The 27,409-nt window shown below is 38.6% G+C and overlaps 1 protein-coding gene across 11 annotated transcripts in view; it reads right to left on the bottom strand.

Annotated features, from left to right (window-relative positions):
- Window positions 1-1,294: 1,294 nt before the first annotated feature.
- The window catches only part of USP6NL (USP6 N-terminal like), a 129,598-nt gene continuing 103,483 nt past the window's right edge, over window positions 1,295-27,409 (bottom strand). For 10 of the 11 annotated variants that reach the window (XM_075081623.1, XM_075081616.1, XM_075081622.1 and 7 more), the window contains 5 exons: window positions 21,736-21,830; window positions 18,919-18,984; window positions 18,730-18,829; window positions 16,010-16,162; window positions 1,295-4,910 (listed from right to left, as the gene is read on the bottom strand). In XM_075081623.1, coding sequence (XP_074937724.1) covers window positions 3,478-4,910; window positions 16,010-16,162; window positions 18,730-18,829; window positions 18,919-18,984; window positions 21,736-21,830 — 1,847 coding nt within the window. In that variant the 3' untranslated portion in view covers window positions 1,295-3,477. Of the gene's footprint in view, window positions 4,911-8,692; window positions 8,765-9,298; window positions 9,309-11,147; window positions 11,198-16,009; window positions 16,163-18,729; window positions 18,830-18,918; window positions 18,985-21,735; window positions 21,831-27,409 lie in introns of all 11 variants that reach the window. The other variant, XM_075081625.1, reaches the window with a different exon arrangement.

Below are 27,409 nucleotides of genomic sequence, written 5' to 3'. Positions count from 1 at the left end.
TTCAAACTCATCACCAAATCTGATGTCGAAAGAATCTTCCTCCTGGTCAGAGGAGGAAGGAGCAGGGATGGCTTCTGTCTTCACTTATACTGCATGGCTTGATTATAGAGATACAGTATTTGATCATGTAATCACATCCCACTCAAAGAGGTTAGGAATGCCAGCAATACTGTGATCCTTCCTGACTTTTCCATGGCCACAACAATTTGTACTGCAGAAGACTGAAATGCTTCAGCCCCACACTGAAGTCTTTAGATTTAATCTAGCATGGCATCAGGGTGAAAAGAAAAGCAACCACAGAAGACCACACCATGGTCTAGACAACTAGAGTGATTTGCTTTTCCTCTTGAATTCCAATTAGTTTAATTTCACTTTAACATAGAGAAGTCAGACATCTATCCTTATGTATTCTTCTGTGTTGTTCTGTGTTAGTGGAGAGAGCGTGGCATTAATCACTATCCAAAACCCCACCTTGATCTTGTCTCACTAACCACAAAGAGAGCCAGGACAACCAACTTGGGCAAAACCCCTACAGTTCATACAGCTCAGGACAGGCACGTTTTGGAAAACTACAAAACCATGGGAAAAGAAGGTCTCAAGTATTTTATTTTGATATTTACTGCTTGACTGTTTTCAGATCAAAGAAAACAGTGGCAGAAAAGCTCTTCTGAGGATATCTAATCCATTACGCTGAGCTGATTCCCTCTACCAGCAAGATACTGGCAGAGCTGTGTCTCACTTTACTCTGCATCGAGGTCTTTTTTTGTTACCAGTATGAATGACAGATTGAAATCTGGCAATACCTTTAGTTCGGTTTGTCCAGTTAAACGAAGGTAAAAGCGTATTTTGCTCTACAAACAGATGCTTTTTTTTTTTTAAAGCTCCATACTGTACCCTAAACATGTCAGAGACACAAAGCAGCCACAGTCAGACTACTATTTTGCACTTTGATCAACGTAACTTTGCAAGTTTCTCATGCCAATAATTCTCCTCTCTTCAACTGGTATTGGGTGAGATTATTAGAACAAACCCAGAAAGCAATGATCACAGTTTATACTCCTGGCTTTCACAAATGATAGGTTAAGGCTTAGCAGTGTAGTAAACTATAATCAATAATCTTGTGGCTTCTATAATCATGCAGAAGCACTACATAGATTGTATCCATGTTGCTTAGTCTAAAAATAAACAAGTACAAATTAAATAGGACATACATCAAATATATATATATATGCATGATTCACTTATGGAAAGCAAGTCCAGTTTTGATCTAACTAAAAATAAAGACAAAGCAACATAAGCTTAATTATTATTATTTTAACATGTTAAAAATACAATCACATCAAAATAGGATACACAGTTATAAAACTGTTGCAGATGACATAAGAAAATAGTGTGTATATATTTTATATATAAAAATCTACAGTATTTACTAACGCTGATACATATTTTTGAGCCTCATGTTGCTTGTACAAATAAATTGTACAGCTTTGTTATGAATTACAGAACCTTCGTTAAACATTGAGATTATTACACTCAGCCACAATATTATATACATACATTTCTAAGCTGCTGTAAGCAATCGGAATTAAGGTAAGCCCAAGTCATATTTATCTTCACAATTTTAGTTTCGTTTCAGTGTAGTGCTTTGCTACTGTTACTTCGCTGCAGTTTGCAAGTTTTAAAATATAAAATTGCCCAGTTTATTAAAAATTACATCAGACATTATATACACAAAAAAAAAAGTTTCTGAAATAGACTAAGTAAATGTTACTTCCATTTGTAAAAATTGTTTTACTTCTGTACCTTAAAACTTACAGAGCCAACCTGCAGCAATTATAGGCACTAAAGCTCATTCTTTAAAGGAAAAAAAAATATCCATTTCTATGTTTTCAGTTAACAAATCTTACAAAACAAAGAATAACAGGACAACCTTCCAAACCATCCAAACTGGCATTGATACCAATGTTTGGTACTTAGGTATTAGAAAAACCTCTCTGTCAAGCACTCCAAGGACCTCTTCTGGCGAGATCCTTATCCGCCTCAACTCCCATTGGTTTCAGTGAGACGTCAGTGCATTCAGCACTTCCTACGCGGCACCCAGCAGCTCGCAGGACCGTATCCTGCGTGTGCCGCTTAACCTCTATTTTTTTTTCCCCACCCCCAATTCACAGTCAAGGAAAGGAATACATAAGGTAGGAAAGGCTGCAAACACTAATTAAAAATACTTACATTACCAGGAGTCTAAGCTTCCTATTAACAGTCAGGATCATTTTAGTGTAAAACACCACACAGTCTCTCAGCAGCCTGACAGCACAGCAGAACATGCACAATCACAGACATGAACCTACCGGCTCTTCGGGGTAAAAAAGGGCAAAACAAAATGGAATTGACACGACGAAGCTTAAAGAGAAGCGACACTGCATACTCACACAGCTCAGGGAATGTCAAGCCTCGACCAAATCTCAGACTCCTGTGTGTACTTCGCAGGAGTGTCGAGGAGCCGGTCATTCTGATACTTGTGAGCTTTGGCCCTGCAACCCATTTGTTTAGTTTGACAGCACAGCATGGCAAGAAGTGAAGGATGCAGCACCATTTCTATATCTGGCATTACTTTCACTGTGCTCCAATATTTTGCATATAGGATGACATTCTGAAGGTAGATTTGGGTGAGAAGGAAAAAATTCTCCACTTTCGATGCACCTAAAAAACTAAAGACTGCCCTGAATCTTAAGCACCATTACTTAGCCAGGTTAGAGAGATATTTTTGGCTTTCTGCTTTTGCCTGCCTGCTCCTTCTTGCTGAGGAAAATGACAAACAGTAGTCAAAGGAGAGGAAATTAACTCTCACATAAGATTAAATTAATAATCCCAAAGCATCTCTCCTGCCCAGAACAGATACTGGGATGCTGAGGCAGCTGTAAAAAACGACAGAAATTCCCATCCAAAATGAATGGCTTCTCAAATAAATTACAAAGAAAAATTAATATGAAATAGAAGTACTTCACAAGCTTTGCCCAAAGTTAAATGCATTTACAATTAAACTCTTTAGCTCTTTTCCATATGCATTTGTGTACTACAAGTGCACACTCACAGGTGCGCGTGCACACGCACGCTTCTATACAGTGCATTAACAATGTCAGTCAAAATAAAATTTATAAATGTGTTACAGGTTTTAGGCAGAAAGATCGTAACACGAGTTATTTAAATGTAAGGAACAATGACAGTATTAACCACTTTGTGTACACGATCTTATTGCTATGTCTGGGTGCATCAGATCACTTTCAATAGCTTCAATGCAAGTATAAGAACTCAACCAGCCTTCAATGAAAGTCTGAAACAACTTTGAAATAGTGTTGTTATTTTTGAGAGTCACACAAACTGTCCGCGTTTCACCGAAGAACTGAGGTGGACTACTACTAACAGAGTCATGTTTAACTGGTGTTGGTTCTTGCCATTTTACTAAGCATCGACAGATTCTCAGAGAAGCACAGATTCATGCATAGACAATCCATCATTTCTGTTTCGATAGTGCTGGGCTTGAGCTGATGGGCTGGAGTATTGGTATTGTGGTGAACCGTGCTCCTCAAAGGTTGGTGAAGTCCTGTATCTTATCGGGCTATCCACAGAAACGGCAGGAAGACTATGGTCTTGAAAAGGTGTTGACTGAAAATGCTGATACTTCTGGAAATTATCCAAGTGGCCTTTGTTAACGTCTTGGCTCCAGGGCTGCCTGTAGGGTTCATGTCTGTAAACATACGCACCATCTGGCCACTTTCTATCTTCTGGTAAATAATCCACTGGAGGGATTATGAATTTGACACCTGTGGGGGACCTTGAGTTGCTGGTATAAGCATTGACAGGAGCTACTTCTATCTGACCAGGGGTTGGTGATAGAGGATTTTGGCGAGTGGCAGGATAGGAATTCATTTGTAGTTTATCTGGAGAATAATCTACTGAAATAAAAGAACCATATGGCCTACCAGAAGGGCTGGTTCGATTCCCATGATAATGTAGAGGTACAGAACTTGTATTGCCTATACTGGGAACATGCTTTGGGGAATTTCCATGGTAAGTAGGTGGGTTACTATAATATGGCAGTGGCTGTTTTACATTCAGTCCATGAGGCAGCCCATCAGATTGTGTTGAATATTTTGGAGATCTGGGTTGTGAAGTGAAGGTGTAATTATTTGGTATTTTTAATGGAGATGGTGTTTTTTCAGTCTGCTTTCTTGGACTACCAGAATATGTCACATGCCTAGGGCTCTGTGGATGAGCTCTCTCAAGCATCTCTTCAACAAGATTCTCATTCTCAACTTCTGGAACATTGTCATACTGAGATGCATTAGACCCTCGCTTACCTTCATCAGCATCCAAAACCCTCATCTTTTGCTTTACATTCAAAGGCTGCGCTTCTCCAGGACTTGGTGGTGGGCCTGAAACCGAATGGTTTATTTGCCTTCCTTTTACCTCTGCAGTAAGTTTCATTGTCTTTTCAATTATTTTGGTATCAGATGGTTTATTCCACTTAGGTACAAATTCCCTTCTTGTATTTGAAGTAGCATTAGAATTTTGATTAGCAGCTGCATTATTATACTGCCTTGAGTTGTCTTGCTCTGTTGGCTGAGGCTTTCTTCTGGTATCTACCTCATTCTTAGACATACTACTTTGTGTCTCTATTGGCCGAGTCTTCTGCTGTTTTAAGGAAGGTTTCTTTTCCAGTGAATTAATTCTTTTTCGGTTATTTGGTGAACTTTCTGATTCTTCTCCTGGGGATGGTCTCCTCTCTGTCCTTCTTGTTTGTGTACCAGTGCTGTTCTGTCCATTAAGCACTGGAGTGGAGTTAACCATAGCAGGCTGAGGACCTGATGAAATCTGCCCCAATGGCTTCTTTGGGAATTCATCTTCTTTACCTAAAACAACGACAGTAATAACATAAATTCACCTTTGTACAGAAGTCATCTTTGATCTGTTGGTCATGCAAGCAAAAATAGCTATGAACTCTGTTACCTGGGCCTCTCTCTGGGTCACCATGCTGCTAAACACCTCAAAGGTTTTTCTGTATACTGACATTGAACAAAGATTTTGTTTAGGGTCTCATCTCAACCAGCTAGTCTAATCTTCCTTTCCACAGCTGACGCAGTCTTGCCAAGCTTTTGCTCATTCTTGACACTGCTGCAAAAATTCATTTTCCTAGATGACATTTTGGTTACAGCACCTGCTCTGTATGTAACCCTCCTCACACTATCCCTGCCACATTAGGTAAACTACTTTCTCCACTTTGAAAATCCCCCCCAATATCCCTCTCCCAATCTATTGTCTTCCATTCATTCATCTTTTAATGTTCACCTCTGGTAAGCTATGCTATCAGCTCTTCACTCACATACACAAGCTTTCCATCAGACATCTTTGGACTTTCTCTCACTTCTTTTTCTGGGTGGAGCTCCTCATTAACGTCTGCACAGTTACGTCCTTGGTTCCACCTCAACCCCTGCCTAGAAATTTAATCCTCAGTACTAAAAAGCTACAATATAACTAAAAGACTCTATGCAGAGTCATATTTTTTTCAGTTCAGTTCTCTATCACTTACAGAACAACTGAAGTAGCTAATACTGATACTGGCTACGTCACGATTTCGACTGCGTGTTCAATGGATGAGTTTTGCCGAACACAAGGACATCATCTACAGAACTAGCATATGAATGGAAAGTTCTCCCAGACTGGAGCTCAACACATCACAACAGCCAGTGGTAGACATCAGTTATGTGGGAACCCAGAACAATCCACGCTGCCACTACAGAAAGAATAAAGTAGCATTTCATTGTTTGATGCCACTCACAGGACAATTTACATCAAATTTTCCACTGCAGTCTTTCTCCTCAGCAGTCAATGCCCTTCATATTCTTAGCCAAAGTCTGTTACCATATCCACTTGCATATAACTTATTTAATTGTGTAATAAATTACTTTCCCATTATAAGCAGAAAAGGTCACATACTTGTCATTAAATTTATTAATCTAAATTTAATTTATTTGATGTTCAGTATTTCCCTAACTTTTAAAGTTAGCATAACCAAACAAATCCTACTCTGCATCTATTTATTAAGCAACAGCTCTGTTGTAAGGAGAAAAAAAAAAAAGAAATAGCTACCCTCACTTAAATGTTATGCAAAATAAATTATATAAAATGGCAGTCAGTAAAATAATTTTAATCCCTGCTTCTTCCTAAGATAAGAACCATAGACTCTTTCTCCATCATCAAAGATCATACAACTAGCACTTCATTCTTTCTAGCTATTTGTAATGAAAATTCCTTTTATGTGTCTACATGGGTTCGCAGGAGCAAATACACACAAATGGCTCTAACCACAGCACTTGTGTCAGGGTTAAAGTGAGATATGTTCATTTTTACAGTCAACAGTATGAGTTCAATCTTTGACGACTGGTTCATGATAGAGATACACAGAGGAAAGCCAGCAGCCAAGGTTAGTATCATTTATTATAACAGCATAACAAACTACCATCACAGATCAGTTGCTATATAAACTAAAGGAAAACTTACAGTTTGTGCCAGCTAGGACATCGCAGGAGGACAGCAAAGAAGAATACAATGATGCCATGTGTCATGACAAGATAACTAAATAAAAAGTACTTAACAAAAACAGGCTGGTTTTGCCAAACAATTAAACTAGGCTTTTCTTGGTTTTCAAAGTCTGTATATGAGGCCAAAGGTCATACGGAAACCTACCCTTCCGTTTAGAAACACATAACTTCAGAAGCCTCAGTTTACATATAAATACAGCCTACCCAGGCTTTCTGTAGAAAAACCCTCTACTCTCACTTTCCTCAGGTTATCCTCTGCTCAGTTATGATCACAGAATTGTTTAGATACACAAACCTATGCTCTTACACTGAAGGTACTCACTGCCTACCTTGCTACAACTTGGCAAAGGAAGACACTCATGCTCAGCCCTCACCCCAATTTCTTGTCCCCAAAGGGGAGATTCCACATGTTAAATCACCTTACAAGATTATACACCAGGTATGCTACACTCTGCAATGCCAAACACCTACACAGAAGGTTGCAAGACAGTACAGCAGGTTACATGGTGGGGTAGCACCTCAGCATTAGGCTCCAGCGCACGGCTCTTGGAATTACAAGCCTCGTGGTTTGTTCTCTCCCCCTGCGGGGCCCCACCATTCACAAACCAGGCTAAAATCTGGAGCGTGGATTTGTAGACTTGCACTGCACAGCAGTGCACCATTGGAAGAAAAGGCGAGGAGACAGAGGAATGAGTTTCGTGGATGCTGTAAACAGATGATTTAACAGCTCTGCAATATACTGTCTGCTGCACCAGCCTCTTCGAAATTGTTCTTTATTCTTTATCAACAGGAGTTCACATTCTGAACTTGCTTCAGTTTGGCAAAAGACATTTGTACCATTTAACTCTGTTTGCATCCTCGAACAGTGTCAGGCAAAGCTGAAGATGTTGTCTTCCAAATAAAAATGAATTTTGCCTGTAATAAATACTCCTGATACTGAAAGCACTGTAATATATAGTTCCAATCTTACTAGTTTTGAATATTAAAACAGCATGAAGTCTGAATTAAGAAACAATACTCAAGTACATACCAAAGAACTTGTCATCTAAATCATATAGAACTAGTCTTTATATGCTGCTAATCCATTTATAACCTCCACATAATCCATAGTAGTTGTGGGATAGCATAAGAAAATGGCTCCTCAACATCTATAAATTATTTAATTTCTGTCCTCATATGCAATAATGTTTTAGAAAAATTATTTTTCTTCCATGTTTGAAATTAAACTATTCAAGCTACATATAAGAACTGAAGACAAGTTCCCCTAGCAGCTGCAATGCTTCCTTCATATAACAAAGACATTAAAAGCATGAACTGATTTCTTCCAGGTTTTACTCTAAGAAATGTGCACAGAGCAATGCGAGATCCTTTGAAATACACTTGGTTGTATAGTAAAGGTGGATTTTGTATGAGTTTTTTTGATTTTTAATTTCACACACTTAAGGTTCCTTAATTACCATTAAGCTCTAATAAAACCCAAGTGAGAATGCTGCGGACATTTTTACTGAATTCTATCTAGGCTGCTTTGAAGACTGCTTTGTCATCTCTCCTTCACATTTCAGGGTAAAAGAACACACCACAACTAGGCATATGTGGGCTGCACTGTCTAGCTGATGTATGCTATAACATGAATTACAGCTGTAAAATGAATATCAGAGCAGTCTTACCATGTCTCCCGTGAAACCGCTAAAACTCGACATTAATTCATGTACTGAGTAACAAGCAAAGCGTTCCAAGACAATAGCTCGTTTAGAAGAAAACCTCTGCATTCTAACAGCATGAAACCACGTTTATAGGCTGGTAATACTGGAGCTTAGTGCTTTCAGAGAAAACAAAAATATGGAACAATGAGTACATGTGGAAGGAGGGTCAGTGAGGAAAAGAAGAAATACAGCTTTAAGTCTTCGCCACAGGGCTTCCACAGAACTTGGTTTACCTTGACCTTGGACAGAAACAACTGACACTGCTTGCTTAATCAACCACATCTGCATATGAAACTTGAAAGGCCACATTGCTAGTGGTACTCAATTCAGTAATCAAAGCTGCAAAACACAGGCCTTGTTCTGGTTCAAAAACGCTTGAACTCCCATCACCTCCTGCCATAAAAAGCACTGGAAGGAAAGGAGTTGTGTAAGGCTCTATGATGCTGCACCACGAAAGACATCCTGCAAACCAGTCACCTTTTAAAGGGAAACCAATTTGTTTTAAACTGCAAAACAGATATTTAATTCTAATTTAGGTATACTGATCATACATATGTATACATACATACACACACAGAGCTGTCTCTACCAAGTGTGGAACTACCAAGTACTTTAAAAACAAACAAAAGCTCTGAAGTTCAGAAAAAGTCCACCAAATTAAACAAGTAGAGGATAACCAAATCTATCACCATGCACATTAATACAATGAGACATTCCTCAAATGCACGAAGTAGCATGCAAATTATGTCCGTGAATGCTTTAGGCAGTCCACTACCAGCAACAATACAAGGAAACCATGATGCTGCAATGCTGGCAAGAAAAAAAAAGAAAAAAAGGAATAAAAGTAAAAAGCTGAGGAAAAGAAACCACAATGCAAAAGCAAACCAAAGAAACCAAGTCACAATAAAAGTCTCTACCCTTAAGAGGTACACAAATAGCTCGCCAGAGAAGCATGCAAATGCACCAATTTTTACAAGCTGCCTATCTTTTATTTACCAATTTTCCACTTCAAATCTGCCCAAAGCCTCATATGGAGCTCTCAACCATCATCTTTACTACTTCAGCTAAACTCACTGAACAAACTCCTCAGATCTGAGCGTGCAGAAGTTTTATTTGGATGTTTTCAAGGACATTCAATTGAATATCTCTTTGTTGTGCTGATCCAAAGTCTGAGAGAATTCACTTTCTGGACATACCTGTCTGACTGAGGAATGGAGACAGACATGTTTGAATTCTACAATTCTGGGACAAGTGTTTTTCTACACAATCTATGATGTTTACATACAATGTTTAAAGCATTTTTAAACTAGAAGTTAAGCCAAAGCTGTCCAGCTCAACTGAGATTGTTTTGCCTGCAACCACTACAGTCATCAAATGTGCCTTTGTCTTCTGAAGCAAACAGGGCAATCAGATTTTCTCCCAGGTTGCCAGTATTTGCACGAGATGCAGAACTGGGTAACTCTTATCCTTCTCTCCCCCTCCTCCTTCAATAACTCCTAGACAGAGTTTAGTTACTGGCTTTTCCCAAAGACAAACATAATGGCTTAGATCAGAACTTACAGACCTTGGACTGTAGGATTTTCAATTTTTCCTTTAGAAGAAAGGTAGTGATTTAGTTGGCCAGTATGCAGTATAGTATAAAATAAGCAAACAACAAAGAAAATAGGGTGAAAAATGGGTGAGGAAGGAGAGAAATGGAAGTAGAGGGAAACAATTTAAACAAAACAAGAACAATCAGGTGCTTGTTTGCTACTGGTAAACATATTACCTGACACGAAAAGAAGCAAATAAACATGAACAGATCTGACTGTTCCCCAAAAGATAAGAAATTCAAGTCATATTAAAAGAAAGTTTTAGTCTACTGATTTCTTCCTGCTCTAACAAGCCTTGGTCACCACCCAGTGGAAGTCGATCTCAACTACAAGACTTACAGAGAATTGCTTCAGGAGGCACTAACAGCCTCATGCACTGAATGGCAGACATATAATTGGAGTAAAGTGCTTTAAGTGCTCTCTCCGGTGAATAACAGTCTAGTCCTTAATTTCAGCACCAGAATACATGCTCTTTGACTGTTCTAACACAGTTTTCAAGGATAGTAATGGTCATAAAAACAACTCTTAAAATGACATCTTGATATTTTGTGTTTATTTCCCATCAGTGACATCCCATCTTACTTCTTCAGTTTACAAGTCCAAGAGAATTTTAAAGAAACTTAAGTGTCTGTATTAGAAGCTCAAGCTGCTGTCTGAAAGTCAACTTCAGCTCCTTCTCCTTTACATGCCATCATTGGCAAGGGAGTAACTAAAATGAAATCTTGCCTGGCAACTTGAAGGCAGAATAAAATACACAGCTTGCCTCTCTGCTGCAATGTCACTTTTGCAGTACTGACAGGAAGGAAAACTTACTTTATAAAGATCTGCATTTAGATAAAAAATAGAAATGTTAACAGATTTGGTCATCAACCAGAAGATACAGGTGGCGAGCCACAAGTCTGCAAGCTGCCTTTGCAAAAAAAAAAAATTTCTAATATTAACCACTTTGCTTTACGTTCCTAATTCCACATTTCTTCCAGAAAATATACTTCCTTGAAAAGTCAGTTTAAAATAGGAATATGAACAATGACCAACATAACTATCTGGACCATATTTTTAAAAAGCATGCAAGTTTTAAACAAAGATTTTTAAATGATGCAAAGCCAATGTCTAAAACTGCTGAAATATAGTAACTACATTAGTATAATTCCATATATTAATTTCCTTCGTTATATCATAAAGCAGTTGTATCACACAAGAAACAAGGCAGAAAAAATAGTTTAGTTGATTAAAATATGAAGTACAATATATGCAATAGCTACTTGTGTATTCTTCAAGCACAAGTGAAAAATCCAAAATTCCTCTGAAACAAAACACAACCAAAAGAGACACCATCAGACATAGGGAAGTCAAATTGACTTAAGTATTTCTATTATTTTGGCTGTCAAAAGACTCATTAACATCAGAGAATATACATCATTTAATAAGATTATCAACCTAGCATATACTTCTCCACTGTCACTGATAAGTATTTAAAATAGATATTTGAATAAAAGATATTGATAGTAAATTTAATAAAATATACTTTTAAAGATAAATAGCATATAAACATTTAAAAATTCATGGCAAATTCACCATTCAAACTTTGCTAGTTTCCCTGAATACAGAACAGGCTGGGAGAACTAGAAGAACTGAGTCGGAGTTTAAAGCTGGTCTTATCATGCACAAATACAATTAAGATGATCACAAGGACAACAGCAGATTCCAAATTTGCCAATACAGCTTTAAAATTACAGTATAAGAACTTTATATCTGATTTAAGGCCTTCTCAACTGCTATATGGTCTATTAAGTTTTCAGTTATAAAAATAATCCATCCCAGGATCCCTCTGCCCTCCCTTTTCAGGACACCTTATATCAACACGCAGGTGAGAAATCATCTCAAGACCAGACCTGAGAGCCTGCAGCCTTGAAGGTGAGCCCAACTGCCTTGTTTATGAAGCACTAGATCAGTAATCTATTTTCAGCCACATATTTTTAAATAGAATATGAAACTTACACTGGTAAGCACTTTTGTTTATTCATGTCAGACACTATAAAAATATATGTATTAATATATAAATATTGTTTATTAAGCATTGCATTATTTATTTAGCCCTACAGGAATAACTTACAGCAAAGCTGGAAATTCTACCCATATCTTGTGAGCATTTAAAGAATTTTACTGCTGTTTTAAATAATAGCCAAAGAAAGAATCCGCATCAAGAAATTTTGGATATCAGTGATGTATACCAAGAAAACTCCTTTCACTATGCTCTAGACGTCATCCTTGAATTAAGGAAGAGATTATCCGCTCTGCATCAGATGTGGCTCCTTCAGAAAGTGTAAACAGGAGTCACACAGATTTACATGCATGTGCTGTTCAAGAACCTGCCATGGTGCGGACACCGTTCACAATGTTATTTTCTGGATTGCCTGGAACAATTGCCTTTGTTACTAAATTTGCTTAAGGATATGTCAGAGAAGTACCTTAAAGGACAGCTTCTACCGTATAGCTCCCACAGCCTGCCTCTCTGAGGGCTTGATAACCAAGCAGCTCACCAATAAGAAGCGTGCTTATCCATACAGCTTACTGTCTCCATAGAGTCACTGGAACAGGGATGCCTACCTTGGGTTCTGAGAACAGCACTTCAGTTGCAAGCCATCCTCTGAAGGCTTCAGTAGCTGAGTACAGGCTATCCTATACTGGCCAGCAGTTAGACTAGAAATTACCATGGAAAGGAAAGAAAATCCATGGTACGCTTTATGCAAAATAGCCCTAGTATTGGCAAAAGCATTTCACTGACATCCAAAATTAGCATTATGCCCTTAACATCCATGTTCTGGCTGAGCATTTTAAGGGTTTTATCAGTGAGAAAGTGTTAAACAAAGTCCCTTCCTTCCTCTCTGCTCTGAAGGGAACAAGGAGATGCCTTAATTCAGTGGGAAAAGCCACGGAGGAAGCAAGCCAGAGAAAACTGCATCAGACATAAGCAGACATGCACTTTAAAGTAACGCGAAAGTTATTACCTCTTTTAATATCCTACTGCAGCTTACCCTACTAGGGCAGGAAAATCTATACAGCCTAACAAAGGATGCCAGATGGAAAATTCCACTGAGCTTAATTAGCTCACTGCTATTCCTGGATGACTGATACCGATGCAACTGTAAGATGGAGATTTTTCTCTTTTTTCTAACATTTTTACTTTAGTTCTTAAAAGTGTAATTTTTGCTCAGTGGAAAAAAAAAAAAAAAAAAGAGTCCAAGGTAGCAAGTGATGCGTTGATTTCAGCTGAGAAAACTAAAGTAAACACTATTATCTCAGGCTACAGTGGATACTTAAATGAACAGTCTGGTATTTTTTTGTGTGTATTACTGAATAACATGTCATGGGTTCTTAAGTTTTACATGAAATTAGAAGAAAAACAGTAAAAAGAGACTGAAGGTAGTAAAGATAGTCATACAGACATGTGAGCAAAGCTGAATGTCTAGAGAATGCTGAGAACCTGCAGAAAAATATTATTGCCTGAAGCCAGTGATTAGTAAAACCAAAATGAACATCAAAGTGGGAAAAGAAGAAAAAAAAAATAAATCAAAGGCCTGTGAAATTCATACGAAGAACAAATGAGGCAGCCTCACTCCAATACAGATAACAGCAGACAAATCAGCTAGATTCCCAAGGATTATGATGAAGCCATTTTATATTTATTTTGTGAAAGGTTAAGTAATGTTCCCATTTACCCCTGGCAAAAATATACCACACAGAGAGGCCTTCCCAGGCTACTTTGAAACTAAAATGAAAAAAGCTCAATTCCTCATCCAGCTCCAAAATACACCTCACTTTGGCTTTGCTTTTCCTATTTTATTATTAAACCTCCCTCATTCACATTGGAAATAAAACAAAAAAAAAAAAAAGGGGGGCATTTTATTGTCATTGATCTTGCTTTAGTTCTCAAAAAGAAAGAACCGATATAGCTCAAAACAATTAGGGTCCTGTCAGCAAGTTTTTATCAGAAGTTACACTTAAGTGTACAAAGTACAAAACCGAACAACTTGGATTCTGTTGCCAAACTGTCTCGGCAAGAAGAAACATTAACCACCCTTTGCTGTTGGTCTCCACAAGGAGACTCCTTGTCTCTCACACTTCCTGTTACTGCACTGCAAGGTGGATGGCTCCTACATCACCTAACGCCTCCTTCAATTTTCTGTGAAAACCCAGAGTATTCTCAAACAAATTTTAGTTGAAGGCATTTGACATTTTCCCATAAGAAAAGCCTTAAAAGATAAATAAGGTAGGAACAGACTTTCTGCCTTCTTTTTTTTTCCATCAAGAAAATTTCTAGTAAATTCTGTATTTTCTGCAGAAACTCTCAACATGAGCTACACGCATGTGATTTTTCTAGGCTAGAAGATACATTAACTCCATCAAGTAGCAAACTACAAAAATCTTTTTCCCAGCTATTCAGCTACCACAGTTTCAAGTGGAAACTAGAAACTTCTCACTGCTGAAATTGACTTTATCACATCCATGAAAAATCTACCCATATACAAGCAATTAAAGTTTTTTGGGATAACCCTCCTCACCGTTCAAACATAATCACAAAGAACTCTGTATTTAAAATTTAAGAGAACACACTCCCATGAACCTTCTTCCTTTTAGTATCAATTCCATTCCATCATGTTAAAGACAAAGTTGGTCATTGACATATTTGCTCACATCTAGTCACCGTGACCAAGCATCAGCTGTGACAAAACGTCTGACAAAGCACACAGCTGAAGAGTAGTGCTGAAAAGATCAACTGGCTCTGAAGAATAAGTCAAGACTGAAAGCTACCGTGTGGAAAAAAGATGGAGAGAAGGCAGGGTGGGAAGGCTGTGGTTAGAAAGGGGAAGCAGCAGTGCACGCAGTAACACAGAGAACCACCGCAGACTCGCAGAACACGGTCTGTAGATGAGAAGAATCAAGAAGACCGAGCAGACAAAAACACAAGAGCAGGAACTAGACTTAGACCTATTGTGGGTGGGAGAAAGCATGCTAGAGAGATGTTATAGGAAGTCAGAAAGAGAGCAAGACACAGGAATAGGGAGCAAGAGAAATGGGAAACTCTGAAAAGAAGCCAAGATGATGGGAAACAAAAATGTACCTAAAGTGTTTGTCCAGAGGGACAGATCTGCTGAAGAACCTGATGAAACAGGTATCTACTTGTGATGAGTAGTCCTGAAACAGCCCAATACTACATGCAGTAAAGTCTACAGAAATAGAAAAATGAAGTTCGCTAATGAAAGAGCTTCGGGAACAAATTAGCACAACAGTGCTGCACAGGCAACCTTTATTCTGACCGTTTTTAACTTCTGAAAGCTAACCATAGCAACTTCATGAAGTTATTTTAAGGTAATTTCTGCCATATTTTTCAAGTGTTTTAGAAGTGTATTCTTTCTTACATATTATTTTACAATTAGCAAGGATGAAGAAAAAAGACTGAATAATCACAGAAAATATTCTAATTAAAGATTTTGGAGGTAGGGACAGAAAAGATAATAGACTTTTAATACAGGAATAAGAGATCTTCCACTCATTTCATAAGCAGCGCTCCATGAAACAACAGTCTCCACTCTGCAACCAAAAAGCACAAACACAAAGGCTGAGAAGCAACAAAGAAAATAATTCCGTTAAATACCCAGAAGGTCTATCACCTACAAAAAATTACAAATCTGGATTTGACTAACAGAAGAAACTATCTGATGTGAAGTTTGCTCCACAGCTAATCAAGCTACAAAAGTCTGGCTTCTCAGACAATGTCGTTGCTTCACATAATTTGAAACTTTGGTATTTAACCCTCGGTCTTAAAGGTTTTATAAATCGAAGTTAATAAAATTATCAGAACCTGGGATGTTTTGACGCGCTTTGGCATTAGCTTACAACCAGTAAACAAAACACCACAGGAAGAGCAAACTCATGAAATGAAGAGTGTTGGTTTTAACCTGTAAAATGTTTGGGAGTGAGAAAAACCCAAAACCTATGCGGTGACGAAGAGGCAGGTATTTGCAGTTTTTAACAGCATGAGTTGACACTTTAGAAATGCACAATGTGTGAACAGCTCCAAATATCTAAATCTGCATATGTACATGTTTCTTACCAGCTACTGGTAGATCCAGCTTTGCTCGTTTCAATTCCGATATAGAATTTTGGAGCTGGTCTATTACAAAGTCATCTTCATAGAAGAAATCCTTGGCTAAAGACTCCTGCAGAAATTCTACAAGCTCTTCCATTTGTAATTTCATCAGATGCTCTATGGAAAAAGAAAATATTATACATTCAAATATTTTGATTATGAACATTGAAAAATATATTTAAGATGTTATATGCTTTTGTTTTCGACGTAGAATAAAAACACTTATTAAGCAGATAACAGAATTCTACACCAGAAATCTATAAAATGCATCAAAAATTCACTTGCACATCAGCATGGAAATGCTTTCTACTTATCATTCTCTACTTAAGACAATGTTTTCCAAGAAGGGGCATCTTCAGAAAACTAACTGCAAGTCGCGCTCCATCAGCATTCTATTGTCCAATAGCTTCAGGTCTTTATTTTTCAGCCTGCATCCTCAACTTACAAAACACTGCTGTAGGTCTGTACAACATACATCATCTCTCTTATTAAGAGCTTTGAAAGCAGCAAAACATTTTAAAAATTGATATTTACGGTATCCTCATTCACAATTGAATTAACTTCCAATGAAATAACGATGGCAGTTCACACTTCAGAACCATCGCTTCAGGCTCTCTGAAAATTCAGGTACTTTTTGCTACTTCAATCAAATTCAGGTCATATTTTGAAAGTCATTTTACAGTTATCAGATTATTTTTCTTCCCCTTTTTACGCAGCAGTAAGGCCGTGTTTCCCTCACAAACCTATCTGGCTTGCAAGGCTGTAACTGCACACCTGTGTAGCTTCTTCAAGCCTATGTATGCCATCAAAAGTTCCAGAATGTAAAATTTCTACACAGAAACCATAAAAAATGGTTTTGCACTGTAATAAGAATGCTCTTGGCATGTATTCCACAATGACGCTTTGACTGGATAGCTATACCATCAATGTTTTTAAGGGCAGACAAGAAACTAGAAAACAATCAGAATCTGTCTTCTGCCATCTTCTCTGCCAGTCCTCCAGTCTCGTCTGTTGCCGTAAGCTACTGTCGGTGTTTTGATCATGGAGGAAGTTGCTACGTACTTGCTAAGCAAGCAAACCTGCACTCGGACTTTTTCCTCAGATCTTCCCATAAAAAGAATAGTGAATAAAAAAAAAAAATTTCAAGTAGATGTCTATTTGCAAATAAAGAAGATGAATCAAAATGCTAAGCCTAACGATTTGCCACTAAATGTTTAGCTTTCTTAAGTACAATAACTGAAAAAGTAACCTTTTTCATTTTTCAAAGCAGTTTATGAACAAACTAATGACTACACCCCAGTGAGACAATGAGGTAGTATCACCACAGTTCAAGGAGGGTAAGCTAGCAAGCAAATTAAGACATCAATTCTGCAAAGCTCCATGCAGACCTCTGAATTTATATAGAGTTAGACAACTTCACTAAGAAAGCAGAAGTCCCAGAGTAAGACTGTATCAGACTTGAGCTACAAGGTTCATCCTGAGAAATGCTCAGGTACCATCCATCCTCAATAGCTTTTTGGATTGTTTGGAACTTAAGGTGCTAACTGACGTTGGGGAACCAGGCGTAGATGCTCTGGACAATTCTGTTCAAAACCTCAAATTTTATTTTACCCAAAGGCAAGAGATGCAAGAGAAGGTCACCCAGGCAAGCTACAGAAACCCTGCATTTTAATTACATTCTTGGACAAACAACAGCATAGTGCTGCATGCACTGGTGATTCCTCATTGCTGAGTTGTTTGCTGGTATTCAGGCATCTAGTGGCACACTCTGGATTCTTTGTGTGCTTTTTTGATTAATTTCCAAACCATGGAACTACGACACCATTTTCCCCCATTGTTTCATCAGCAATACAGCTCACCTTATGTCGATGTCTAAGTAACTTTCTTACTGTAATAAATTTTTTTTTTTTGGCAATCACACTGTATTGGGCTTGGCTGAGATGCAGTTAATTTTGCCCACAGCAGCCTTTTTAGTGCTGTGCTTTGTATTGGTAGCTGGAAAGGTGTTGGTAACACACCAGTGTTCTGGCTACTGCTTCGCAGTGCACACGCAGCATCAAGGCTCTCTCTCCAACGTGCCAGTAGGCTGGGGGTGGGCAAGAGGCTGGGAGGGGACACAGCCAGGACAGCTGACCCAAACTGACCAAAGGGACCAAAGGGATATTCCACGCCATATGACATCATGCTCAGCAATAAAAGCTAAGAGAAAGGGTGGGGGCGGGCATTCATTATTACGACATTTGTCTTCCAGACCAAGCACTACATGTACTTAAGCCCTACTTCCCAGGAAGTGGCGGAACCTCGCCTGCTCATGGAAAGTAGATAATAAATCTTTTGTTTTTCTTCGCTTCCATGTGTGGCTTTTGCTTTATTAAAATGCCTTTATCTTGACCCATGAGATTTTTTGCCATCTTATTTTCTCTTCACCCCTCTCCTGCTGAGGAGGGGGAATGACAGAGCAGTTTGGTGGGCATCTGGCATCCAGCCAAGGTCAATCCACCACACACGCATTAATAAAGCAAAGATTATGACTTTTTTTGTGCACAGGGAAAGAAAAAGACCTGTCAGAAACAGCATAAGGCAAATGGGAAATTAAGATTTTCACACAAGATTAAGCTACACGAAGTAAGAAGAAAACCAGCTGAATCTCTGTTTAGCATTCACACGTTTGAGAGATTTCTTACTTCTGTGTAGTTTCAGAATCGTGTAAGACATAGCAGTAAGAATCCGCTCTCCTTCAAGTATGTAGATATCCCATATCCTGAGGCTTAATGTAAAGGGAGTCTGCAATGACAGAATCGGGCAACACTGTGAAAACAGTCTGTCCCAAGCCACAATTAAAAACAGAAACAGAAAATGGAAAATATACTCACACGATCAAGGAAACACTGGAAAAACCACTTTGTTGTGTAAAAGCTAGTAGACATATCTTGGGAGTCCTGTAAAAATGCAGAAGTTTAAAAATACTCTCAAAAAAAATCAAGTAATGACTTGCACTGTTCATGAAAAAACATTTTCACCTTGAGGCCAATGTAACCAATATTCACCGTAAATAATTAATTTAATTACATGAAACACTTCAATCCAACAAATATAATTTCTGTCTTTTATAGTTTTTCTTCATCAGCTTCACCACCTGATGAAACATGCATTCAGAGATTACACATCTTAGACCTTCATCTTATTCTTGGGACAGAGGTAGCAGAGAATTAAATCCTCTCGCAAGAAAATATATCAATATTCTGGAGCAACCAACGTTCAGTCACTGGGCCCATTAGTCTCTCATTTCTCTATAGCAAGGCTGCCAATTCATGCCCAAGGTTGAAAAGATTTCGTGACAAGAATACCTACCTACCAGAAACCAGCCTAAAACAATCCAATTCTTCAAACACAGGACCTCAAAACAGTACTCTGACTGATAAAGAATTTCATTCCTTAATTAAAGGGGCCTAATTTCCCCTAGAGCACAGATGGCCCAGCCAGTATGCCACACCACTCAAAGATGGCTAAAGCTTCTTTGCAATCTCATGGAGCTCCTCAAAGTTCTTTGTACAGTTAGAGGAAAAGCCAAAGTAATAGCTAAAAAGTTTAAAAAGTCTGAATTGTAACTTTGGGACAACATCATATTCTATGCTTGCCACATTTAGCTTTTCCAAGAGTTTCAAGTATACAAACACTAATAAGCAATGGACCAAATCCAAAAATTTCAATTATACAAAGACTGAGTAAGCAATGGACAAAATCCTCTGGTTTATCCGTGGGCTTTATTTTCACCTTTCAGGAAGTTAAAATGGGCTCAGCTTAGTGATACATTCACAGTAAGAAACGAGGAAAAATAATTCTTAATATAATTGAAATAATCTTTACGAGATTTTAATTTTGAAAGCCTTTAAAAAAAGCAGACAGAAAAAAAACCTTGAGATTTTTCTAACCTTTAAAAGTGGCCATCAGCCTACTGAAAGAAAGATATAATGGACCATGCCTTTCCCTGATAAAAAAACCCCTAATTGCTACTAAATTTAATGCCACTAAACTAATTCACACAAAAATAAAACTAAGTTCTGACTTAAAACTTGAAAAGCAAAATATATAATCAATAGAGACAGGCAGACATGTTTTCTGGATCCCTCTAATCAAATGGCCAAGAACTCCCTCAGAAGGGAGCTATCAAAGCATTTCATTTAAATTAGCTTTTTCATCTCCTAAAGCAACTTTCTGCACTTTTCTGAAACTTTCGAGTGACCCAAGGTGGGGGCGGGGTGAAGATGGGGGAGGTGGGGGTGAAGATGGGGGATGGGACAGATGACAATAAAAAACCTTCTGGATTGTTAAATGCAGTAATAAAAGGTATATAAGCAACATACAACCTGAGGCAGGCACGTTATTAAATTTTGCATCACCTCGATCAAATATAATAATTTTTGGATTTTTAGAAGGCACAGGTGCCTTTTACCATTTACAGTTAAAAACAGCCAATCTTCTTGGAATTTTTCAATATTTTGTTCCTGAAACAAGACAACCTCAAAAATGAGAATAAGACTGTATTTTCTAAACAAGAATCATCATTTTACATGTATTTAAAAACCAAATCCACAACTTTCATTTCAGAGTCAAGTTAGCTACAGAACTCCGATTTTTCTTTTTTTTAATATTACAAGAGCAACTTGCATGACTAATTTTGACTTGACCTTCTAGCAGAAGAGTGGGACTTTCTCCTAACCAGACCTGCCTAATTTCACGTTATGAGCAGGTATTACAGCATGGTGTTAAAAATAAAAACGACATTAAATTCTATTTTATAATACAACAGGCACACATTAGACACAATTCATCATTGCCAAGGTGCTAGTCTGCTCCCAAACTGTCTTTTTTTTCATTTTCTAAGGAGATAAACATACTAAACAGAAAATAATATAGTCCTGGGAAGGTAATGTTTGTAAGCAGCTATATCACTCTTAGAAGATATCGCTGCAACTGAGCACCTCTTACATTACCTTTTAAGACTTGGAGATGGATTCTGGCAGAACCAATGTGATTGTAAAAGAAAATTTGTGATGACTATTGGAAGGGTATTTTTCTCCATTAGAAAAATAATTTGTTCCTTAGAATAAATACAGCCAATATCAGCAAAAAAAACAAAAAGACCATATTTTTTCCTGTTCAAGACCATTAGAAGAGATAACACTCAACATTTAGCTTCGTGAAAAAACTACTGAGTATGCGTAGATTTTAAAAGGAACATTAACTCCTCTTATAAAGGTTATTTTCTGAACAGAGATTAAAACTGGTTGGTTGCAAAGTCACCTCTGTCCAGAGATGAGCCACAAAGCTCTACATACAATAAACTCTTGATAAAATGTTTTAACATCAGCTTGCTATACAGCAGCTTGCACAAGGGCAGGGAGAAGGACCACGTATTTTCTTCAACTCAGAAGTCAAAAGTGAGACCCCCAGTTTAATTACTCTTAGGATCCAATGTTATCATAACTGGATAATAATAATTGATATCATAATTGCATATGGGTGCACCATAACTTTGTCTATAATGAAAACAACAGCACTTCTGCCTCTTACAGCTTTGCATTTTTTTCTGAGGTTTGAGGTACTCTTAACCTAGTAGGTTAACCTGAACTGAAATGAGGTAGCAAGCTGGAAATTAGTATTGCTTTTATTGTGATATCAATACTTACCAAATGCTGCTTAAGTTTGGACAAGAATTTTTTCAGTATTTTGTCATGATGTTCTTGAAACCTCAACAGTTTTGGAAAACCAGGAATAAAAAAACCTAAGAAAAGAAGTTTACCATGTAACAGGCGTATGTACTATAAAAATGCCATAAAAAAAGGTATTCAGAGCTCTGAGAACATTATCCTTCTATAAGACTACTGGATCTGAACAGATATACATAGCAATATTATGATGTCCACATACAGATATGCACATACTTCTGCCTAAATGACTACAGCAAAACATCAGTAAGTTCCCTTAGTGACTATTATTATATTAGTAAAAGTAGGTGACAGCAGATCCATCAGTCCTACATTAGTCTACCCACTATAGGTTCCATGGGGGAAACAAATTTACAATTATTATTTTAAAAAAACAAAATCAAACCAAAAACCACACCAACTAAAACTTTTAAAAGCAAAAAGACATAAATCGGGATTATGGCCAGCAAATTCGTGATAGAAGGGCAAACAGCATACTGAACTCTCAGCCACTAAACTGTCTACACTGAAGAAAACACTATAAAAAAAAGACAAGAGGGATATTTTATAAGACAAATATTAATATATAGTATAAAGCAAAGATTGTGAGCTCACAGAACTGGAACTAAGGGCATATTTGCTGTGGTTTAACCCCAGTCAGCAACCAAGCCCCACACAGCCACTCGCTCGCTCACTTCCCCGCCACCGGTGGGACGGGGGAGAGAATCAGAAGAGTAAAAGTGAGAAAATTCATGGGTTGAGATAAAGACAGTTTAACAGGTAAAGCAAAAGCCGTGCACACAAGCAAAGCAAAACAAGGAATTCATTCGCTCCTTCCCATGGGCAGGCGGGTGCTCAGCCATCTCCAGGAAAGCAGGGCTCCATCACGCGTAACGGTTACTTGGGAAGACAAACGCCATCACTCTGAACGTCCCCCAATTCCTTCTTCTTCCCCCAGCTCTATACGCTGAGCCTGATGCCATATGGTGTGCGACATCCCTTGGGTCAGTTGGGGTCAGCTGTCCCGGCTGTGTCCCCTCCCACCTCCTTGTGCACCCCCAGCCGCTCGCTGGTGGGGTGGGGTGAGGGGCAGGAAAGGCCTTGGCTCTGTGTAAGCCCTGCTCAGCAGTCACTAAAACATCCCTGTTATCAACACTATTTTCAGCACAAATCCAAAACACAGCCCTGTACTAGCTACTGTGAGGAAAATTAACTCTACCCAAGCCAAAACCAGCACAATACTAAACATCTTGAATAGCTTTAGTGATCATATGTTGGAAAAGGAAAGTTCTGAGATCCCCTTCCAATTGAGTTATCAGCAGAGTTAAAAAGGCTCAGAGCAAACACATAATACTAGCAAAAAAAAACTTGAAATGTAGGGGAAAGCTAGTACAGCTACACAGCAGGAAAAGAAACCGTTCAAAGAAGATCCTTCAAAAAGATGAAGCCATGTTCAGATCAGAAAAACAGAGGTGATCAAACACTGGCAGTATACAAATGTGAAAAAACAAGCCTCCCGCAAAAAACCAACTCACAAAAGACATTAAAAAAATAATAATAGACCTATTTTCAAACACCTTGGAAGCTGAAAGCCTGATGGAGAATGTGTAGGTTCAACAGTCTGTGAAGATTTTTAGGAGTATTGAGAGAAGAAATAGTCAAGACTAGGAACAAGTTAAATTTTTGCACAGAAGACACCAGGAAGGTTCCCAAGTCAGAACCCTAAACAGTTCTGAAAGAACTCAAAGATCAGTAAGGTGAAATATCAACTCTGTGAAACCTCTTCCTTAAAATACTGGGAGCCTCGAAAGTCGCTGACATGATATCAGCTTTTCTTAAACCGGTTTTTAGTCCAATATCAGGCCAATATTCAGTCCAATTACTCTGAGAGGAAAACGGCAAAAACCATTATAAAGTTGGGGTAAGTGGACATCCAGATGGATGCAATGCACCAGAGAAGGATCAACATGGTTTTTACAAAGAAAGGTCATGTCTCTAAGTTAATGGGCTTCCTTGAAGAAGTCAGTGAGTATGTAGGTACAGAGAACAGTGGGTATTGCCTAGCTGACTTTCCAAAAGGTACTTAATAGGTTCTATCACCAGATTAGCTTCATCTCTTTGGTCCATCTCCTAATGCAGCTAATCCAATGAGTTAAAAGATAGTAAAGTAAAAAAGACAAGAAGGCTTCACCCATAAACTGCATCACAAGCAGCGTGGCCACCAGGTCAGGGGAGGTGATTCTGCCCTTCTACTCCACACTGGTGAGACCCCACCTGCAGTGCTGTGTCCAGCTCTGGAGTCCTCAGCATAGGAAGGACATGGACCTGTTGGAGCGGGTCCAGAGGAGACCACAAAAATGATCAGAGTGCTGGGACACCTCTCCTGTGAGGACAGGCTGAGAGATTTGGGGTTGTTCAGCCTGGAGAAGGCTGCAGGGAGACCTTATTGCAGCCTTTCAGTACTTAAAGGTGGACTCTAGGAAAGACGGGGGCAACGTCTGTAGCAAGGCCTGTTGTGACAGGACAAGGGGGAATGGTTTTAAACTTAAGTAAGGTAGATTTAGACTGGATATAAGGAAAAAGTTTTTACAATGAGGGTGGTGAAACACTGGCAGAAGTTGCCCAGAGAGGTGGTTGATACCCCATCCCTGGAAACATTCAGGGTCAGGTTGGACGGGGCTCTGAGCAACCTGATCCAGCTGAAGATGTCCCTGCTCACTGCAGGGGGCTTGGACTAGATGGACCTTTAGAGGTCCCTTCCGACCCAAACCATTCTATGAAGTTGCACGGGAGTTTGTGCTGGGACCTAAGCTATGGGACCCGTGCTATGTGTCCACACTGAACAACCAGTCAAGTCCTAGCCATTCTGGAAGAGTATTGGAAAATCTGGAAAAGGCAAGAAGTCACAGAAATTATCAAAGCATACAAACACTTCCACGTCAAGAACAGATTAAAACACTACTTCTGATCAGCCTGAAGTAACGAAACACCTGAGGGGAAATACTACCAAGTGCCAGCGGTGAACAGGTTATGAACATTCACTGTCTTCTCTAAGGCAGAATCTAGAGGGTATTATTGAGAAACCATCATGCGGCAGAGGTAGAACAAAAATGGGAGAACACAGTCCATAATCAAACACAATGAATTATTTAAGGAAGAAAATAGTCTACTGGAGACTATTAAAGGCAAAACAAATTTCCATCTCAAGAAGTTCCTCCAGAAATTCTTTCAGCCTCTAATACATTTTCCAGGTGGTGTTGATCTTTGGTTGCCTTATTCTCAGACACATTGCTGAGCATCTGTTGCTGGTCACTGTCAGAGACAGGACACTGGGTTAAAAAGGTCTGGTACAGCAATTCCATATTCTTAGGATTAAAAAAAAAAAAAGGCTACCGAAAAAAACTCCAACAGTTTTCACTAGTAAATGATAAGCAGTATGGACCTACAGAATGCATGTCACTTAAAAGAAAAAAAAATCCAAACCAAAAAGAAAACTTTCTAGTCACCAGTTATGTAATTCAGTGCATGGTCACTAAGCTGCAAGTTACACTATCTCAGATTCACACAAGTTTAGTATTTCATAGATACAAATACACATCCTATCATACTTAAATTTCAGGTTGCATATTAGGAAATTTTACTAATATAGGCACAGTGTTTAGGTTTTTTTCTTAATGTAAACAATAAATGACTACATCAAAGCTATCTAGCTGTCTTTAACAACATTCAAAGGCGCTTTTTCCATGGAAAGTTGCTCTTTCTATTTAAATATACCAACTTATTATCTTGAGTTTTTAAGACTATAAGAACCCCAACAAAAAGACCTTTTGAAAACCTAAATAATTTTCAGGGTCAGATACCTGTATTTTATAGTTCAGAGACTCCACATCAACCATACAATATGAAACATCAGAGGGGCCAAACTAATCCCTTGAAATCAAGTGGTGTTATGCTAGAATTTAAGTCTGGCTATGTATCCAACACACATGGCTTGCACCCAGAAAGCAGTCCAGATTTCCAGATCACATGTAGAAAGAAAAGAAAAACAGATGAAAAACCTTGTCTATGGGGAGGAACTTTTAATCATCCTACTCTTGTCAATATGATTCTAACTGAATCACTCAGCCCAGCCCTAGAATTTCCACAGAGAGATGCTCATTTCAGAGAACTGCCTGAGGGTCAGTGGTATCGAGTGTCATTATAGAAGTTTTCCTTCATGAATATCAGAAATTTAGAATTAAAATTATTGCAACTTTAAAGAGTTGGCAAACAGTGCTTGAAACGACTTTCCCCAAAGAACACAGAAAAAGTGCACACAGTTACATGACACCAGTTAAGTCAGTTCTAAAGTGCCTGTTCCAGAATCCCTTCCCCCTTGGAAGGGACTCTGGAGATTATCTGGTCCAACCTGCTGAAAGCAGAACCCTGGATTCTGTTGCTAACATTTAATAAATGATAAATTGGGAACATCTGAATTATAATTAAGGTTTTGTCAGCATATCTATAAATGCAAACTTCCTTAACAGATGCTGCCAGGACAGCTTCAATGGGTGTACGAACCTGTAGCACTATGGTTCATATGCTCTGTAGAGGAACTCATCAAGCCTTGGGCTACCCCAAGCTCCCTCCTGCCCTCCCTAATCACTTGGCAGGTCCATGTCCTGTATCTGGGGGTGGAAAGGAGAAGGGACAGATGAAGGAGGGAGAGAGGGAGGCGCGAATGGGGTATTCAGTAAGTTATGCAGGCAGTGCACTGACTCCCATATGTACACAAGGAACACATCTGCCTGCCTAAGCCCATCACCAGCTACCAGATGAACCCTCTTGCTCATCGCAGCAAGTTCAAATGATGACTACAAAAATCAGCCTGAGAAGTTCACATTAAAAGTTCTCCATTTCGGAACTGCTCGAGCAAGTCCAGCAGAGAGCTACCAGGATGATCAGGGGACTGGAGCATCTCTCTGATGAGGAAAGGCTGAGAGACCTGAGTTTGTTTGGCCTGGAGAAGAGAAGACTGAGGGGGGATCTCATCAATACCTAAAAATATCTAAAGGGTGGCTGTGAGGATGGTAGGATTAGACTCTTTTCAATAGTGCCCAATGACAGGACAAGGGGCAACGGGCACAAGTTGGAACACAGGAAGTTCCAGCTAAACATCAGCATCACATTCCAAGGTTAGGACTCCCCTGTTTTAAAAAGGTTGACAGAGACAGAACACCAATACATAAAACCTGGAAAAAGTTTTAAAATCCTGTTTAACAATCTACAGCATCTTGAAACGGCAACTACGCCTATGTGCTCCCACGTATCAAAACCAGATCAACTGATTTAGTATATAATGAGTATATAATGAGTTACCCCCTAAAACAGCAAAAGTTTTCTGTGAACGTTGAGGAGCTCAGCATTCTACGCAGCTGTATTTGCACAGCTTTTGATGATTATTAAATCTATAGGTATTTTCATAAGCTGGTTTTAGTCTGTTATCATTTTGTAAAGCTCCAAGCAAGTCTTTGACTCTTGAGGAATTAAAAATTTCACTTATGATTTTGTCAGACCGCACTTGGTTTTCTTTTTTTTTTTTCTTTTAAATAAAAGGCAATAGCTTTCCAAAAGTATAAACAGAAAAATAGCCAACCAGCACTTCGTGTTGGGGGCA

The sequence above is a fragment of the Phalacrocorax aristotelis genome, chromosome 1, assembly GCF_949628215.1.
Source record: "Phalacrocorax aristotelis chromosome 1, bGulAri2.1, whole genome shotgun sequence".
In the NCBI taxonomy this organism is placed as follows: Eukaryota; Metazoa; Chordata; class Aves; order Suliformes; family Phalacrocoracidae; genus Phalacrocorax; species Phalacrocorax aristotelis.
The sequence above is the reverse complement of the archived record's forward strand: the minus strand, read 5'-3'. Positions and strand labels throughout refer to the sequence as shown.